The 16,946-nt window shown below is 52.9% G+C and overlaps 2 protein-coding genes across 3 annotated transcripts; both read left to right on the top strand.

Annotated features, from left to right (window-relative positions):
- Positions 1 to 7,581: 7,581 nt before the first annotated feature.
- On the top strand, positions 7,582 to 9,605 carry H1-0 (H1.0 linker histone). Its single transcript, XM_075959923.1, has one exon. It carries the CDS (start codon positions 7,865 to 7,867, stop codon positions 8,447 to 8,449), a length of 585 nt encoding a protein of 194 aa, XP_075816038.1. The 5' UTR covers positions 7,582 to 7,864; the 3' UTR covers positions 8,450 to 9,605.
- Positions 9,606 to 10,022: 417 nt separating this feature from the next.
- Positions 10,023 to 15,572, top strand: Gcat (glycine C-acetyltransferase). 2 transcript variants are annotated; one of them, XR_012909558.1, is made up of 9 exons: positions 10,023 to 10,246; positions 11,836 to 11,966; positions 12,495 to 12,596; positions 13,017 to 13,163; positions 13,568 to 13,722; positions 13,811 to 13,893; positions 14,041 to 14,212; positions 14,465 to 14,660; positions 15,251 to 15,572. XR_012909558.1 is itself a non-coding variant. In XM_075959921.1 (9 exons), exons 1-9 carry the CDS (start codon positions 10,060 to 10,062, stop codon positions 15,400 to 15,402), a joined length of 1,251 nt encoding a protein of 416 aa, XP_075816036.1. In that variant the 5' UTR covers positions 10,023 to 10,059; the 3' UTR covers positions 15,403 to 15,572. The 2 variants fall into 2 exon arrangements, 1 of the variants encoding a protein (XP_075816036.1); XM_075959921.1 differs by having other exon boundaries at positions 14,539 to 14,660.
- Positions 15,573 to 16,946: the final 1,374 nt, after the last annotated feature.

Here is a 16,946-nt window from a genome sequence, read left to right as displayed (position 1 = left end):
CGGCACGGGAAAGCTTGCCAAAGGAAGGGTCTGGAGTTAGACCCCCGGCCATCACGTCTCTAACCAACCTGAAAAGCAGGGAGTCCTCCCCATTCCTTCCCCCCCCCCCCCCGCCACCTTAGCCAGCCTGATTGTGGATTTGTCCTCAAAATTATGCCTCCCGGCTGCCTCACTCTAGAGCAATGCAGAAACGTAAGGTCATTTGTGGCTCCATAGCGACTTTGAGGCCAGTCTGGAGTACATACGACCCTGTCTTTGTTGTTCTGTTTCAAGATAGGGTCTTTCTGTGTAGCCTGGCTGTCCTGGAACCCTGTAGATCAGGCTGGCCTTGAACTCACACACCACACCCAGCTTTTTCTTTTCCTGGTAGGACCCTGTCTTAACCTCACATACACATATACAAATGTATCACTCTCTACGCCAGGATGTTAGCAGTCTGAAGTGGGCTAAGATTACTGGGCCAGTTGAGACCTGTCCCTTCTAGAGGCCCCAGGGGAGAAGCCTCTCTGCTTGTTACCTTGCTCAGCTCCCCCAGCTGCCTGCCTCCAATGCCCACATAAGGGAAGGGACTTTCCTGAGATAAACCTCTCTCTGGTGTCCTGTTGGAGGATCCTATGAGGACACTGAGCCTATGTGGATGACACAGGGTTAAGGGGCTTGCCTTCATCTGTAACTTTGTTCCCCCCGAGGAAAGAAATAGGTACAGGGCAGTGTGGGGTCCATTCTGCCATCAGTAGCACGAGAACAAATGTGGCCTTTTCATATACCCGGCTAGCCAGCTTCTCCTCTCTCTGCTTCCAGTTTCATCATAGGCATGCTGGGGTTTCAGACTCATTAATTCATGCAGCTTTATGTGGGCTTCAGAGATTCGAACTCAGGTCCTCATGCTTGCACATAAGAGCTTGATACACTAAGTCACTTCCTGAATCTTCTATTTTCTCTTTCTTTATCTCTTCCCTAATCTCTGGAGAACACTCACTCACTGCTCTTGCGAAGGACCCAAGCCCACAATTCCAGTTCAGCAAAGAAACAAGAGAACATTAATGAGCTGGGCGTGGTGGCATACCTTTGGTCCCCGAACTTGGGAGGCAAAGGCAGGTGGATCTCTGAGTTCAAGGGACAGCCTGGTCTACAAAGTCAGTTCCAGGACAACCAGAGCTACACAGAGGAAACCCTGTATCAAAAACAAACAAACAAAACAAAACAAAAGAACATTAATGATAAGAATATTTGCCTAAAAGAAGCCCCACTAAGAAATACACCATGGGGGCTGGAGAGATGGCTCAGCCGTTAAAGGCTAGGCTCACAACCAAAAATACAAGAAATACACCATGGGTCTGTCTGGAGAGATGGCTCAGCAGTAAAGAGCACTGACTATAGTACCCAGGTTCAATTCCCTGAGTAACTTCAGCTCCAGGGGACCTGACACCCTTACACAGACATACAGGCAAACAAAGCACTAATGTGCATAAAATATTTTTTAAAAAAGAAATACATCACAAAAAGAGGGCTTTGTGCTTGAAGTCCTGAGTTGAAGCTGTAGCACTGCATAAACCAGGCGTGATAGTGCACACCTGTAATCCCAGGACACACAGGCTTGAGAGGAGAAGGTCAAGGTCATCTTTGGCTACTTTGAAAGCTAAAGGCTGGGGGCTCAGTGGTTAAGAGCACTGGCTGCTCTTCTAGAGGTCCTGAGTTCAATTCCCAGCAACCACATGGTGACTCACAACCACCTGTGATGAGATCTAGTGCCCTCTTCTGGCCTGCAGGAATACATGCAGGAGGAACACTGTACATAATAAATAAATCAGAAAGAAGAAAGAAAGAAAGAAAGAAAGAAAGAAAGAAAGAAAGAAAGAAAGAAAGAAGAGAGAAAGAAAGAAAGGAAGAAAGAAAGAAAGTTAGTTAGTTAGTTCACGGCCAATTTGAGTCTCAGAATTCAAGAGTCCCTGTCTCACTACGTAATGTGTCTCACCACGTATTGGTGGCACACACCTTTAATCCCAGCACACGGAAGGCAGAGGCAGGTGGATCTCTATGAGTTCAAGGCCAGCCTGGGCTACAGAGCGAGTTCCAGGACAGACAGAAATACAAAGTAAGACACTATTTATAATGATGTTGATGATGAAAGAAGAGAAAAGGCTCCAGCACGTGCGACCCCCAGGTGAGCAGGCTAGGAGGTGTTCTATGCAGTCTGCTGGGTCTTGCTAATAGCACTCTGTAGCAGCGCTCAGAGCTGACAGAACAGGGCTACGGGAGGGTGTGACAGATGCCAGGGAAAGCTGTGTGGCTGGTTGAGGACATAAAAAGAGGATGTGGGATTCTGCCCACTGGAAGACACACAAATCCATGTGTCTATTGGAGAAAATCTGATGAGCGATCTCTTACTTCAAAACAATGGTGATCGTTTAACAACTTAAATTTGCAATAGGAGTAAGGATACTGGCACCAATGTCCAGGACCTCCCTGAGTGCTACGTCTGACACTTCCTTCTGCAGTTATTCTTAATCAGGAGGCAGATGGGCAAGACAAACAGCTGCCTGGCCAACCCAGCCTGGGAGTCCAGCTGTGTGACTCTGAGCACTTACTTCACCTCTCTGTTTCAGGCATTGCCAAGTGCTCTTTGGGGATGCAAAATCAACCCCAGTAAAGACACCGCAAGGCACAGGCTCGCTGAAGTGATGGATGGGCCAGGCTGAGACAATGACAAGGCTCCCCCCCCCTTTTTTTATAATTTATATGCATTGGTGTCAGATCCCCTGGAACACTTGAGTTACAGACAGTTGTAAGCTGCTATGTGGGTGCTGAGAATTGAACCTGGGTCCTCTGGTAGAGCAGCCAGTGCTCTTAAACACTGAGCCATCTCTCTAGCCCAGACAAGGCTTTTCCAATGAGGGGCTCAGGCTAGGAGGCAAGGGGCAGCTCATGCTCGCTTCTGTCCCCATCCTTGTTCTTTTCGGATAGATTCCTCTGTTTTATCTGGAAGTCATGGTGGCTATGTCCCCTGGTGTCCTTGCTGTGTCCACACTTCCCTGGAGAGCTCACTTTGCTGCAGACCTTTGCAGTTCTAGCCTCTCCAGGTCTCCCTGAGGAGCCTTACCTTGGGGTCTAAGGGATTCCTCCTTTAGGAGCTCCCAGCATGTCCCCTCCTCCATAGTCCACATCCTGATACTGTGTAACACTGGGGAAGCTGCCAGGTTTCCCTCCCTCCCCTCAGGAACACACCACTTTGCCCTCTCACAGACTCTTCTTCCCACCCCCCACCCTGGCTTCCCTGCACACTGGGGCAGCTCCCCTTGTACCCGGTTCCCTCTTCTGCTGGATCTCCTTAGGGTCTCCTGCCCTTTCAGGTCCCCTACTCTCTACAGCCCCCCATTTTCCCATCACCAGGCTCTGCCCAAGCTGTCCCACAAGGCTGGAGCTGCTCCAGTGGTCCTATGTAAGCCTCACTCTGGTCCTCCAAAACACGACTCCTTTCTTCGTCTGACCTGATGTTCCCACCAGCCCTCCTGCCCCCACGTCACCCCCATCAAGGCCCTGCTTTTCATCTAGGAAGACAAATATGCGAATATTTGAGAGTGAGCTTTGACCCCACAGAGGTTCAGAGACTCTGGGGACCCTTGGTCACAACTTTCATCTCCTGGAGGGTAGCAGCCATACTACAGGGTGGACTATGTCCTTGCTACCCTAGTTGGTGGCATCTGATATGACTGGCCTCTTTGCCCCTGTGACACTCTCCTTTCTCATTGGCCACCACCCCTCCCTCTGATCCTCCCACTCACCTTGGCCCCTCCTGGGTTTCTTTCACATAGCTGGTGTCAGTTCCTACCTTCTCATCCACTGACCTCCACACTCTGCCCATATGGATGCCACCAGCACTCCCTGTCTTGCTTTGGTCTCTGCAGCTGGAGTTCACTGTGGGTGAGGTCAAGACTCTCCAGGGGTTCCCACCTCACTGAGTAAAAAGCCGAAGTCGCTAGCTGCACACACTGGGTGCTCCTCCTTCCTCAGCCACCTCCTCATGTACCATTTTAAATCCCCTCTTCCCCGTGCCCTCGTCCCAGCCACTCTGCACACTCCTGTCACATGTCCTTTGTGCCGGCTGGTGCTTCTGCACGGAAGAGTCTTTCTCTTGTAAAAAGAATGACTCCTTTCCTTGCCTCCTTCAAATATTTGCCTAGATGGTGGCTTTTTTTTTTAAATCACAGCTGAACGGTGGTGGCACACTCTATTAATACCAGCACTCAGAAGGCAGAGGTAGGTGGATCTTTGCAAGTTCAAGGCCAGCCTGGTCTAACAAAGCAAGTTCCTGGACAAATAAGACTGTTACACAGAGAAACCCTGTCTCGAAAAAATAAATAAAAGTTTAAAAAAAATCACACTTGCTGGGCGTTGGTGGTGAACACCAGGTCCCTCTGAGAACCTCTATTTGTTCATAATCATTGCTTTTCAATATATACAACATTTTCTTTTCTTCTTTGGAAACAGGATCTATGTAGCTCAGACTGAACTCAGACTCTCCACAATCCGCCCGCCTCAATCTCCCCTGTGCTGGGATTACAGGTGAGCACCACAATGCCCACCCAGCAAATTTAATCTTTACCGTTCATTTTCTTCCTTATGCTTCTATTTTCCACTACAGTTTCAGCCTCACACGGGAAGGCTTCTCTTTTCTGCTCATGGCTTTATTCCCAGTGCCTGACACATACTCAGCACGTTGGGAATCTGGAGCTCAGCATGAGCCAGGGGTCTTACCGGGAGGTGGAAAGAAAAGACAAGGACAGAGACTGCAGAGTCACCGAGCCTTCCAGGGCTCCTGTGTGTAACTTGTAGATGTTCCAGTCAAGGGCTCAGTAAGCCCCCTCCCCGTGAGAATGTCATTCCCACCCTAATTCAATGGACAGGTTTTTTCCATGCTGGGTTTCATTTCTCTGTCACACAAACCCCCTTTTTATTGGCCCGCGAAGAAGCTGCCCGGCTAGCAGGGAGACTCCACACAGAGACTACATTTCCCAGGAAGGTTGCCCACAGCGCTGCAGCTCTGGGGTTTTTAAAGGGCCTCTCACTAAATTCAGGGCGGGTCGGTGTAGAGGGTGGGGTGGGTAGGAGCATCCTCCCGATAGAAGCCAGCACCAGACAGCCACCTGCAAGGAGACTGTGTGGGTCAGGGAGGAGTCACCCTGCCTCCTGGTCCTCAAGTGTCCCGGTGAGGCTAGGCAATGCCAGCCTGGGGGCAGCCTCTTTCATCTTGACACCCTCGGCATCTCCCAGAAAATCCCCTTTCTTCCCTTAACTCCCCCAAACAGTGGGGAGGTGGAGTTGTTAATCTTGTGTCTCAGCGGGTGGTGCCCCCACCCAGTGCCAATGTTCTGGGATTGTGGGGGCAGGTAAGGATGTTAGAGTTGCAAGACTAAAGAAAGATCTGGGGTCTGTGGGAGCTAGCCGAACCTCACAATACAATGCCTCTCACTCCTCCTTCCGAGCCCGGAGGCCTCTGGGTAGGGTCACCCTCCCAGGAAGGATCAAGGAACTGGGAGCACCTTACAAGCCCTAATGGGCTATGAGAATAAAAAACTTCAACACGTGTCACCCGATTCTTTCGACTTGAATTCTAGGGCATGCATAGCGAGGGAGTGGGGTGGGGAGGGTGGCACAGTATCTCAGAAGTAGGTGCATTTGGGTACCTTCAGAAAGGTCTTAGTGGAATCGCAGAGAACTGGATTTCAAAACAACCCAAACAAACCTATCAGAATATGTTTTCAAATTAGGAAACTTCGGGGTCACTGACATCATCAGAATTAAAAGCCTTGACCTTTTGAACTAACCTGGCCTTTGACAGCAGTCGCTTCACCTAGAAAGCTGTGGTGAAGACACCCGTCTTGGTTCCTTCCCTCCCCTCCTCCAGTCATTTGCATTGAACTATGGTGGGGAGGCTCACCAACTTGCCCTAGTGTCTGGGACTCCCAAGCTCAGGAGCGCTTTCCCCATACCCCGCCCCCAAGTTCAAAGCCCCACCATCTAAGCCCCAGGTCTTAGCAGAGGTTCCTTCATCAGCTACAATCAATCACCCAGTCCCAGGTTACTATATAATTGGACAGCTACACGCCTTTTTGCTAAAAAAAACCACCGAGGTCCAGGGAACGAGCCCAGATAGGCAAGAACACCAGAACCCTACTCTAGAGCCATTGCCAAGAGGATCTGGCATTTTGAGAGGGAGGTAGGCTGCAGACAAGAGATCCTGAGCTCTCTGGGAGTCTCTTCCGCAAATCTCTGCGCCTCTAAAATCCCTCGAAGCCTAGAACTCCCAATTGCCCAGGTTGCACTACAGACGCTGGCTCCCCATGCTCACTTCATGGATTTGTGCCAAGCAGGACGGGAAAGATGGACACATTTTATAACAAAGGCATGGAATCTTCCCAGCAAAATGGCGGTGGTCCGGACCACGGCTCCCTGGTCGACTGCATACCTCCTGAACATGTCATGGCCAGAGAAACGAGGACTTCCTCCTCCCCCCATTTTTCCAAATTTCTAAAGCACCCAAGAGCCTCTGCTCATCCCAGGGCCCCCCAGAAGAGTCTCTGGTTAGCATCTAAGGAATAGCGCTAATGGTGTGGACTGCACCCCATCAGGCACACCCTACTTTCAAGAGGCCAGTGGGAGAGGGGAGCTTCACCCCCACGGTGGGCCTCGTGGTTCTATTTTTGCATACCCCAAAACTCCCAAGCTAGGAAGGCATGTAAATGAACTCTTAGGTTTGGATATGTGGAAGATGTGGGGGTTTCTTTGAGGAGAGCAGGCCTCCCCAGAAGCCAGTCCCCATTTCCCAGGGGTCCCAGGAAGCTTTGGGGGCTCGGGCTCAGACAGGAATCTTCACGCAGAGATCTGGGGGCGCGTCTAGAAGAGAGGCGACTCAAGAGGGGGAAGGGACAAAGTTTGAAAGTGCCCATCCAACTCTTCAAGGGAAAGTTTCCCTGAAGGCCCCGGGGACAGAGAGCGGTTAGGGGTGCTGGGGGGCCTGTGGCCGGGTGACCCCCAAGAGGTGACCAGACCCCGGGGAGACGACCCCTCCCCCTTGTCCCGACTCGGCCCGGCTGGGAGTCGCCCAGCTCGGGGCCGCGTGTGTTAGTTGGGGCCACTTCTGCGCCGCTCCTCTAGGTTGGGGGACCCCGCAGCCGGCCGGGAGTGGGAGCCCTGGTAGTCCCAGGGGGGAGCTTTCCTACGGGGGGTCTCAAACCCCGGGGCTCCCAGGTCCCGCAGAGCCAGCCCCCCGCAAAGGGGAAATGTGCCGGCGCCCCAACGCTCCTCGGCACAGTTTGGGGCTCGTGGCGGGCGCGGGGGACGGCGGCCGGCGAGCCGGGGTCCCCAGCGGGGAAGCCTAGGGATCAGGCCAGGGACCCCGAGAGACAGCGGGCAGCGGGAAGGCCGGGACCGCCAGGAAAGGTCGGGTTTGCTCGGCGGAAGAAACACAGATGGCGGCGGCGCGGCGCCATTCCGGGCCGGGAGCAGGCAGCCAGCAGCCCAGTCCTCACCGCGGTCCGCCCGCCGCCGCTAAATACCCGGATGCGCCGCCCGAGCGCCAGACGCCGAGCTGGGAAAAGGGAGGCCGAGGAGGCGGAGGCAGAGGCAGCGCCAGGCGCCGGACGAGCGACAGCGGTGGGGGCTGGGCCGCGCAGAGCAGCCCGCGAGTCCGCCTGCGACCCGCGCCGCGCCGGGGAGGACAGGAGCCGTGCGTCCCCTGCAGCCGCACTTCGGGGTGGCCTGCTAGTCGAGCGGGAGTGCAGATCCCGAGGCGGGTTGTGCCCAGCCTCCGGCGAGGGCTGACCCTTCGGAAGGCTCCTTCAGCAGCGGGAGCAGGCCGGCCACCATGACCGAGAACTCCACGTCCACCCCTGCGGCGAAGCCCAAGCGGGCCAAGGCCTCCAAGAAGTCGACGGACCACCCCAAGTATTCAGACATGATCGTGGCTGCCATCCAGGCAGAGAAGAACCGCGCCGGCTCCTCGCGCCAGTCCATCCAAAAGTATATCAAGAGCCACTACAAGGTGGGTGAGAACGCCGACTCTCAGATCAAGTTGTCCATCAGGCGCCTGGTGACCACCGGTGTTCTCAAGCAAACCAAAGGGGTGGGTGCCTCGGGGTCCTTCAGGCTGGCCAAGGGCGATGAGCCTAAGAGGTCGGTGGCTTTCAAGAAGACCAAGAAGGAAGTCAAGAAAGTGGCCACTCCAAAGAAGGCAGCCAAGCCCAAGAAGGCTGCCTCCAAAGCCCCGAGCAAGAAACCCAAAGCCACCCCAGCCAAGAAAGCCAAGAAGAAGCCGGCTGCCACGCCCAAGAAAGCCAAAAAGCCCAAGGTTGTCAAAGCCAAGCCAGTCAAGACATCCAAACCCAAGAAGGCCAAACCTGTGAAGCCCAAAGCCAAGTCCAGTGCCAAGAGGGCCAGCAAGAAGAAATGACGATGAAGGCTTTGCTTGTGGACACCCCTTCCTCTCTTCTGTAAATAACATTTCTCTCTTGATCTCGTCTGCAACCCTTTGCCCATTCCATTCTGACTCTTTACAAAAAAGGACAGAGTTCGGATTCCTCAGACAGACATTGTGGAATGGTTCTTAACCCATTGTGCAAGGATAGCCACAGACCTCATCTTTGTAATGATGAAGATGTATTTTTTTTTCCCTTGACTTGATATTAGCCTTCTTACGGGGTTAGGGATGGGGGATTGTTGGGTGGTTTGTTTACTGTGAAGGAAAATGGAACTGGCAAAGTTCTGGCTAGATGAGGGGACCCAGGAACAAAAGTTTGTCTTTTCAAGGCTTTCTTAAGTTGCTCATCCATCCCTCGTGAGAGCTTCAAAACCTCTGGTGGGAAGCAGAGGGTGACACCCCACCTAACTGGCCAGAGAGGGACGGAGGAAAAACTCCAGTGGTGAGCAGTTGGGGACCTTGTCACTTATGCCCTAGTGCCTCACCATTGTCTAGGAGGGGAAAGGGCTCCAATTGACAGCTGGCCAGAGAAACCATAGCTTCTCACTATCAGGATCTAGCCATTGGGGAAGGGGGGCTCTTTTCAACGGTCTCTTGTTAAATGGGAGTGGACTTGGGAGGGGTGGGAAGTCAGCCAAGTGCCTCAGTGTGCCTATGGAAACTTGGGTTTTTTCCACACGGTTGATGGGCTGTGTCTTTTTGTTGTTCCTTCCTGTATAAGATGTGGCTTTGCTTGGTGCCGCTTCAGTTCTACCAGCTGCCACTTAAAACCCCTCCAACCTCTTGTACTTTTTGAGTCTTTTCTAAGTAGCCGAGGAGGGCGAGAAGCAGGGCGAGGGCTGTTAAGAAATAAAATAGTTGATTTGAATTTGCTAGGTAGCTTTAGAGAGCCAGGCTTGTGTGCATGTGTGTATATGTATATATCCATATCTAAGACTAGTACTTAGTCTCACTTCGGGAGCTGGGAGAAAAAAACCTGTACAGTTGTCTCTCTTATTTTAATAAAATAGGAAACTCGTGCACTCGCGCCCCCTCCCCCTTTTTAAATAAGTGTTATCAGTGCCGGGAAAGATTTGCTGTGGTTGTAATTTTAAACTTTAAAATAATAAAACTGGAAAAGGAAAAAAAATCTGAGTGGTGCGTTTTTCCTCAACTGGAGGAGAGTGAGGAACGATCGGATGGGCAATGTGGGGAAACCTGGTGCCACGTTAGCGCCGGAAAAAAGCGAAGCTTTGGAAGGAGACGGGAATACTCAGACGCAAGGGCAGGATGCCGGCCGACCGGCCGGCTCTACAGAGTGGCTGGTCTTCAGGAGAGGTGGATGTGTAGGCAGGATCTGGGGCGGGGAGGCCCTGAAGTAGCTTCCCCAGCGCGGACCTCCCGGACCTCCCAGGTCTCGACTTTCAAATCAATCCACTTTTGTCGCCTGCCGACGGTGTCAGGCCCCGCCTGTGGGAGGGACCTCCACCAACCTCTGAAAGTAAGCTCCCGTTACTCTGATTGGTTGTCGGGGCCCTGCCCACGCCACGTGACGGGGAGAGCTAGGCAGTCGGCTGGCAGGCACATTTCATCCCGTGGGCGCGATGTGGGTCAGCAGCGTATGGCGCACGACGTTGTCACCCGGTCGCCGCGCGCATTCAGCGCTGGCGCAGCTGCGCGGTATCCTGGAGGGCGAGCTAGAAGAGATCCGCGGGGCTGGCACCTGGAAGAGTGAGCGAGTGATTACGTCCCCCCAGGGACCGAGCATTCGTGTGGACGGTATCTCCGGAGGTAACGTCCCCTCCTGGGAGTCATCATGTCTGGCCAGAGCCCTTGCAGGGCTTGCATGTGAACGGAGGCCCTCGGGTGGGTGTGGGGGATGCACGTGCATGCGTAGCTGCTGGTCTCCTTCTAGTCTGTCCCAGGCACACTATGGCTTCCTAGTGTTAACTCCACATGTTTAAACCTGTTCGACGGAGGGAGGTGATTTACCCGTCAGCACCTTTTGGGCGCCTAAGGCTGTGCTGCCAAGAGACCCAACCCTGTGAGAAAAAAAGAGAGCGGTATCCAGCTGCATTGGCCTCCTACACCCTGCTTCCAGGAAGAGTGGACGAAAACCCTCATTCTTTCATTAATGCAAGCTGTAAAGGTTACCAGTTGCTATACCTTTATTCCTAATGACATCTGCATGAGAGACCAATTCTCCCCTCTCCCCTTGGTTTTTCGAGATAGGGTTTCTCTGTGGAGTCCTGGCCGTGCTGGAACTCACTCTGTAGACCAGGCTGGCCTCGAACTCACAGAGATCTGACTGTCTCTGCCCCCTGAGTGCTGAGATTAAAGACAGGGACACCACCTTTGGGCTAGAGAGACCAATTGTCATTGAAAGAAATCATGCCTTTGATCCCAGCACTCTGGAGGCAGAGGCTGGTGGATCTCTGTGAGTTCAAGGCCAGCCTGGTCCACAGAGCTAGTGCTCCTGGACATCCAAGGCGACACAGAGAAACCCTGTCTCAAAAACCAAAAAAAAAAAAAAAAAAAAAGAAAGAAAGAAAAGAAAAAAGAAAGAAGAAGAAGCAGCTGAAATACAGCTAGGTTTCCCCAGACCCTCCATTGGCCAGCTCAAGTGTCACAGGATATTGGGGTGGAAGACCCTCGTCCACCAGAGAGGCTAAAGTTTAAGCAAGCTAGGAGATCGTGTCTTCCGCCTGTCTTCTCCTAAGACTATAGAAAGAACTTCCCAGCCCCTAACAGAACCTTCAGCCTTCACGTGATTTCAGAGAGATAAGCAACAGGCTGAGTGCTTGCCCAGCTCACCTAAGGCTGTGAGTTCATGGCCCAGCACTCACCACACTCGAGAACCAAGTTCTTAAAGATTCTTTGTCTGGGTCCCAGGTCGTGAGCCATCCCTTCCTCAGGCCTCAATTTCCTTGGGCCAACTATGTGAACTTTTTAGGGTTGATAGCCGAGGTCTCTGAGATACCCCTCTGGAATTGCAACTCTGTGGGCAATGGGTGGCTGAGCACTGGAGTTCGAGGCCCTCGGCCTCTTTCACAATTAAGAAAAGAAAAATCAAAATGGTGATGGTTTTGGCTTCAGAACCTGTGAGGAAGGTCTGGGATCCTCTCAGATGGGACGTTATTCATAGCGAGGTTTTCAACTTCTCATCCTTCAAGGTGGAGAGGTACAAACCTCCCCTGACCCTCCTGCCTTGTGACAGTAGATTCGAAGCCTCTGACCTTGGGTCATCTGTGCAGCTGTTGCCTCTCAAGGGCAAATCTAAGCTGACTTTTCTCTGGCCCCTGTCCCAGGACCTGACACCATGGTCCTTACAGGCCCTTCCTCGCTCTTCTGAGCCCTATTGTTGGTCTTCTCCACCCCAGGAATCCTCAACTTCTGTGCCAATAACTACTTGGGCCTGAGCAGCCACCCCGAGGTGATCCAGGCAGGTGTGCAGGCTCTGGGAGAGTTTGGAGCTGGCCTCAGTTCTACTCGCTTCATCTGTGGGACCCAGGTACGCAGCAGGTGCTGGGTAGCACAGAGATCCGCCTGCCTCTGCCTCCTGAGTGCTGGGATTAAAGGTGTGCACCACCACTGCCTGACTCATGCTTAGTTTTAATGCATTTATTTTCTAATAAAACTCATGAGTCTTACCAAACAGCTCCCAAATCTAAGAAGTTGAGCCCCAAATAAGCATAGGCTTGCCTAATGTGATCCACTTCTTTGCTGCAGAGAAAAAGACAGTCTGATGTGAAGACATATCTTCTGTCCCTAGCATCACTCAGAATCCACAAACACTAGACAGATCCCCAATACAAACAAAGGTCCGCTCAGGAATTGAGACCTACCAGGCCTTATCCTCTAAGGCGGGAGCAGCGGCTCCAGTCCAAGCTCCAGAAGTCACCTGTGCAGTGCCAAAGCAAGAATGTGGCTGAGGCTACAGGCCTTCTGCCTGGGTCTGTTGGTTCTCTAAGCCTCTGTCCTTTAGGACTTGTCCCTTAAAGCCCACAGGTACTAACCTTCACCTGCCTGTATCCTTTAGAGCATCCACAAGAAGCTAGAAGCCAAGCTAGCCCTTTTCCACCGGCGTGAGGATGCCATCCTCTATCCCAGCTGTTTTGATGCCAATGCTGGCCTGTTTGAGGTGTGTAGAGGCTGTGGATGACGTGGAGGTAGGCAGCTGGGATGGTGTGGCAGAGTGACAGTGCCGCAGAGCAACCTATGTACCCTGGAAGGCGAGGGAGGGGGCCGGGTGCCAACCTGACGTTTTCAACTGGCCCTAGGCACCTAGGAAGAAGTAGAGTTTCGGGGCTGGAGAGATGGCTCAGTGGTTAAGAGTACTGACTGCTCTTCCAGGGGACCCGGGTTCAATTCCCAGCACCCACATGGCAGCTCACAACTGTCTGAAGATCCAGTTGCAGGGGATCTGACACCTTCACACCAATGCACATAAAATAAAATTAAATAAACCATTAAAAAAAAAGCAAAAGAAGTAGAGTTTCGCCTTGGGGAAGTTACGAGGGAAGGGGAACCTGGGTGGCCATATAGGAACTCCTCGCCGCAGGCTCTGCTGACCTCCGAGGACGCAGTCCTGTCAGATGAACTGAACCATGCCTCCATCATTGACGGCATCCGGCTGTGCAAGGCCCACAAGTACCGCTACCGCCACCTGGACATGGCTGACCTGGAAACTAAGCTGAAGGAGGCTCAGGTGCAGTGAGGCCCTGGGGCTCCAGAAAAAGGTCTATATCCCCCTGCTCAAGGAAACTCAGCCTGGAGGGGACCCCTCTTCACAAACAGCCTGAAGGGCTGAGAGAGCCGTTTGAACTTCCTCATCCCTCGGGCCTAAGACTGTATTCTATAGCTCCACATGGTCTGAGATCGGGAAGCACTTTTGAGGAGCAGGTGTGTGGATGTGTGACTAGGACCTGTCCCACGCCAGCTTGTCCTCTTGAGGTCTGAGTCAGGACGGGGAGGCCCAAGCCCTTTCTCAGTGCCAGAGCTAAGGTGGCTGAGGTTGGAGGAGATGGAGGAGGGTCAGGATATAGCCCCAAGGCAGTAGAAGAGCAGGTGGTTTGGTCCTGCTACTATCACCTGCTCTTGTCTGCCCCACAGAAGCACCGTCTGCGCCTGGTGGCCACAGATGGAGCCTTCTCCATGGATGGTGATATCGCTCCTCTACGGGAGATCTGCCGCCTCGCTGCTCAATATGGTGCCCTGGTCTTTGTGGATGAATGCCATGCCACTGGCTTTCTCGGGCCCACCGGACGGTGGGGACATTTGAGGCCTGGGTGGGAGCTTCTGTTGGTGGATGGGAGGTCAGGAGGCCAGTGGCAACAGTGGCTGCTTCTTTTGCAGGGGCACAGATGAGCTGCTAGGCGTGATGGACCAGGTCACCATCATCAACTCCACTCTGGGGAAGGCGCTAGGGGGAGCATCAGGTGCCTATAGATCCTGTCTGTGGGGTCTCCTTCCCTACACGCAGTGCCTGCTTTGTATGGGGTGGAGAAGGAGGGGGAGGGCAACTGGAGGGGAGGACAGTTCCTGGCACCTGACTGGCTCCTCTCCACATTATTTTCTGTCTTCAGGGGGCTATACCACAGGGCCTGAGCCTCTGATATCCCTGCTACGTCAGCGTTCTCGGCCCTACCTCTTCTCCAACAGCCCGCCCCCTGCTGTTGTTGGCTGTGCTTCTAAGGCCCTGGACCTGCTCATGGAGAACAGCGCCATTGTCCAGTCTATGGCTGCTAAGACCCGGCGGTATGATGCCCACAGGGGTGGAGCAAGATGAGGGGAGAGATGGTAGTCACACACCTTTCTACCTCCTCTTGCCCACCTTCCTCTTTTCCTTCCTACCTGCCTCTGTCACAGCATCCTCCTTGGACCCCCCTGTACCCTTCTTTTCACCCTACTTTCCCACCTCCCTTTATCCTGCCTGCCTCTGTCTGCCCCCGCCTGTGCCTCCTCTGCTCTTTGGGTCTGTACTTCTGTCTTTATTTCTTCCTCTCATAGGTGGTCTAGATCCTGGGCCTCTTCTTCTGGCTCCATGGCCTTCAGCTACCTGTGACACTCAGCTGTGTCCCCAGGTTCCGCAGTAAGATGGAAGCTGCTGGCTTCACTATCTCAGGAGTTGATCATCCCATCTGTCCTGTGATGCTGGGTGATGCTCGGTTGTCTTCTCAAATGGCAGACGACATGTTAAAGAAAGGTAAGGAAAGGGCTGGGCAGTGGTGGCACACACCTTTAATCCCAGCACGTGGGAAGCAGAGGCAGGCAGATCTATGTGAGTTCGAGGCCAGCGTTGTGTACAGAGCAAGTTCCAGGACAGGCACTATACCTACACAGAGAAACTCTGTCTCAAAAAACCATGGGCTGGAGAGATGGCTCAGTGGTTAGGAGCACTGACTGCTCTTCCAAAGGTCCTGAGTTCAATTCCCAGCAACCATATGGTGGCTCACAACCATCTGTAGTGAGATCTGTAAATAAATACTGTATAAATAAATAAATCTTTAAAAAAAAAGAAAAAGGTAAGAGAACTGAGGGCAGAGTGTCCTCAGAGACGAGAACACCTATAGACTGCATAGTTTCCCGAGACCCAAGTCTCGCTCCTCATTGCCCACACCACCTCTTGGATCAACCATCTGTCCAAACTTAACAAAGCCCAGGCTACAAGGTAGCCCCATGTCTGTGAGTTCGGCAGCTCCCTTATTCTCTGTGGGTGGACCTGGGGACAGTAAGCCCTTATATGTCACAGCCCCAAAGCCTGTCTGCCACTCTGTGCCTGTATTCTCTTCTCAGGCATCTTTGTCATCGGATTCAGCTACCCTGTGGTCCCCAAGGGCAAGGCTCGGATCCGGGTACAGATCTCCGCAGTACACAGTGAGGAGGACATTGACCGCTGTGTGGAGGCCTTCGTGGAGGTGGGGCGGCTGCATGGAGCTCTGCCCTAAGCACTGGGTAGGGGCCGGCAGAGCCAGCGTCCCTCTGCTGCCGCAGGGACACAGAGATCTTCTGGTCAGTCCAGACTAGAGGCTCTGACCCAATCCAGACATCTAGAGCCCGACCGAAAATGGGCCTGAACTTGTAGTTGGGGAGACAAAAATGTAAAAATTGGCTATGACACTTTGGTCTGCTTTATTCTTTCTGAGTAGGCCCAGTCCTATGGCTAACTGATGAATCAGGCAGGGACTGGATCTCTGAGGGCAGTCCCCAAGCTGAGTTGAATTCCTGTGTCTGGGAGGTATTATTTGGTGCAGTTGGATTCTGTGCTGCTGTGGAAGGCAGCTGAGAACCACCCTGGGGATGCTTCCTCAGTCTAACCGTGGTGGCTTGTCTCCTGTGTCCATCCAAAGGACAACAAAACACAACTGCCAGATTAGAAGGGTTCTTGGACCTGTGTTTGGGAGAGGGCAGAGGATTCAGGTCCCAAAGAGAAGGAAGCAGGTAGCTACTGTAGGACATCTAACTTTGTTTTCTAGAGCTCTTTGTCCCTAATTCCGCGGCCTTAGACCAGTCAGCATGGCCCAGTTTTTCCAAGAGCTGCAATTCCATTGGAAGTCACCTTTCTGACTCCGGTTCCAAAGCTTTAGTCTGACGGCCAGCCACCAGAGGGCGCCTCGAACTCAGGCTGCAGCTGCTGCCTGCCCCGCCTCCTTGAGCTGGGGGCCTTGGAGCAGGCTGTTGGGCAGTCCTCAGGCAAGGCCACAAGGACTGTTTGCTGTTGCCAAGGCCCCGTCCTTTATCTTCCCCTGCCACTACCACCACCTGCTCCAGTACTGTGGGAGTCCCCTCCTTCCCACGTTCCTGACCTGGCTTTGCTGCGGGCACTGTGGGAGGAGACTGGAGGTATCTGCTCTCTACCTCAGCCTTACAGGCTTCTGAGAGCACTGCAGGCTCAGTGTGGTGGTGTGGCCTTGGAAAGCAATTTGCTTGAAGTAGAACTGAGGACAAGAGGCACTTGCTTTTACTGTACACATTGGAAACAAAGCCTCACACCTCCAGCTCACCTTTACCAGGACATCTTGGAGCGATGGTCAAACCTAACATTGCAGAATCTTTTTTTTTTCCAGCTTTTCTAGACAGGGTTTCCCAGTAGCTATGGAGCCAGTCCTGGAACTCCCTCTGTAGACCAAGCTGGCCTCAAACTCACAGAGATCTGTCTGCAAAGTGCTGGGATTAGAGGCGAGCACCACCACCGCCTGGCCCTTGCAGATTGTTAAAGTCGGGATTCTGGGAATCCCCATTTGCAACCTGGTAGTGTTGGGTCAGGGCATCGTGCAATGATGGGGGACAGATCACCAAAGTCTATTAAACCAGAAGCAAACTTTATTCCAGAAAAAGAAAAAACAATCACCATGGGGCACACAAAGCGTTATCAGCTATAGCTATGACCGCAGCCAGAGATCGGGTTTCTGCAGCTGTGGCCATGGAGGCTGGTTTGGGACCTTTTCTCTTATAGTAAAACCAAGCACCAGGTGTGGGTCAAAGAGCTTTT

Source organism: Microtus pennsylvanicus, chromosome 2, assembly GCF_037038515.1.
Source record: "Microtus pennsylvanicus isolate mMicPen1 chromosome 2, mMicPen1.hap1, whole genome shotgun sequence".
Taxonomy (NCBI): Eukaryota; Metazoa; Chordata; class Mammalia; order Rodentia; family Cricetidae; genus Microtus; species Microtus pennsylvanicus.
The sequence above is the reverse complement of the archived record's forward strand: the minus strand, read 5'-3'. Positions and strand labels throughout refer to the sequence as shown.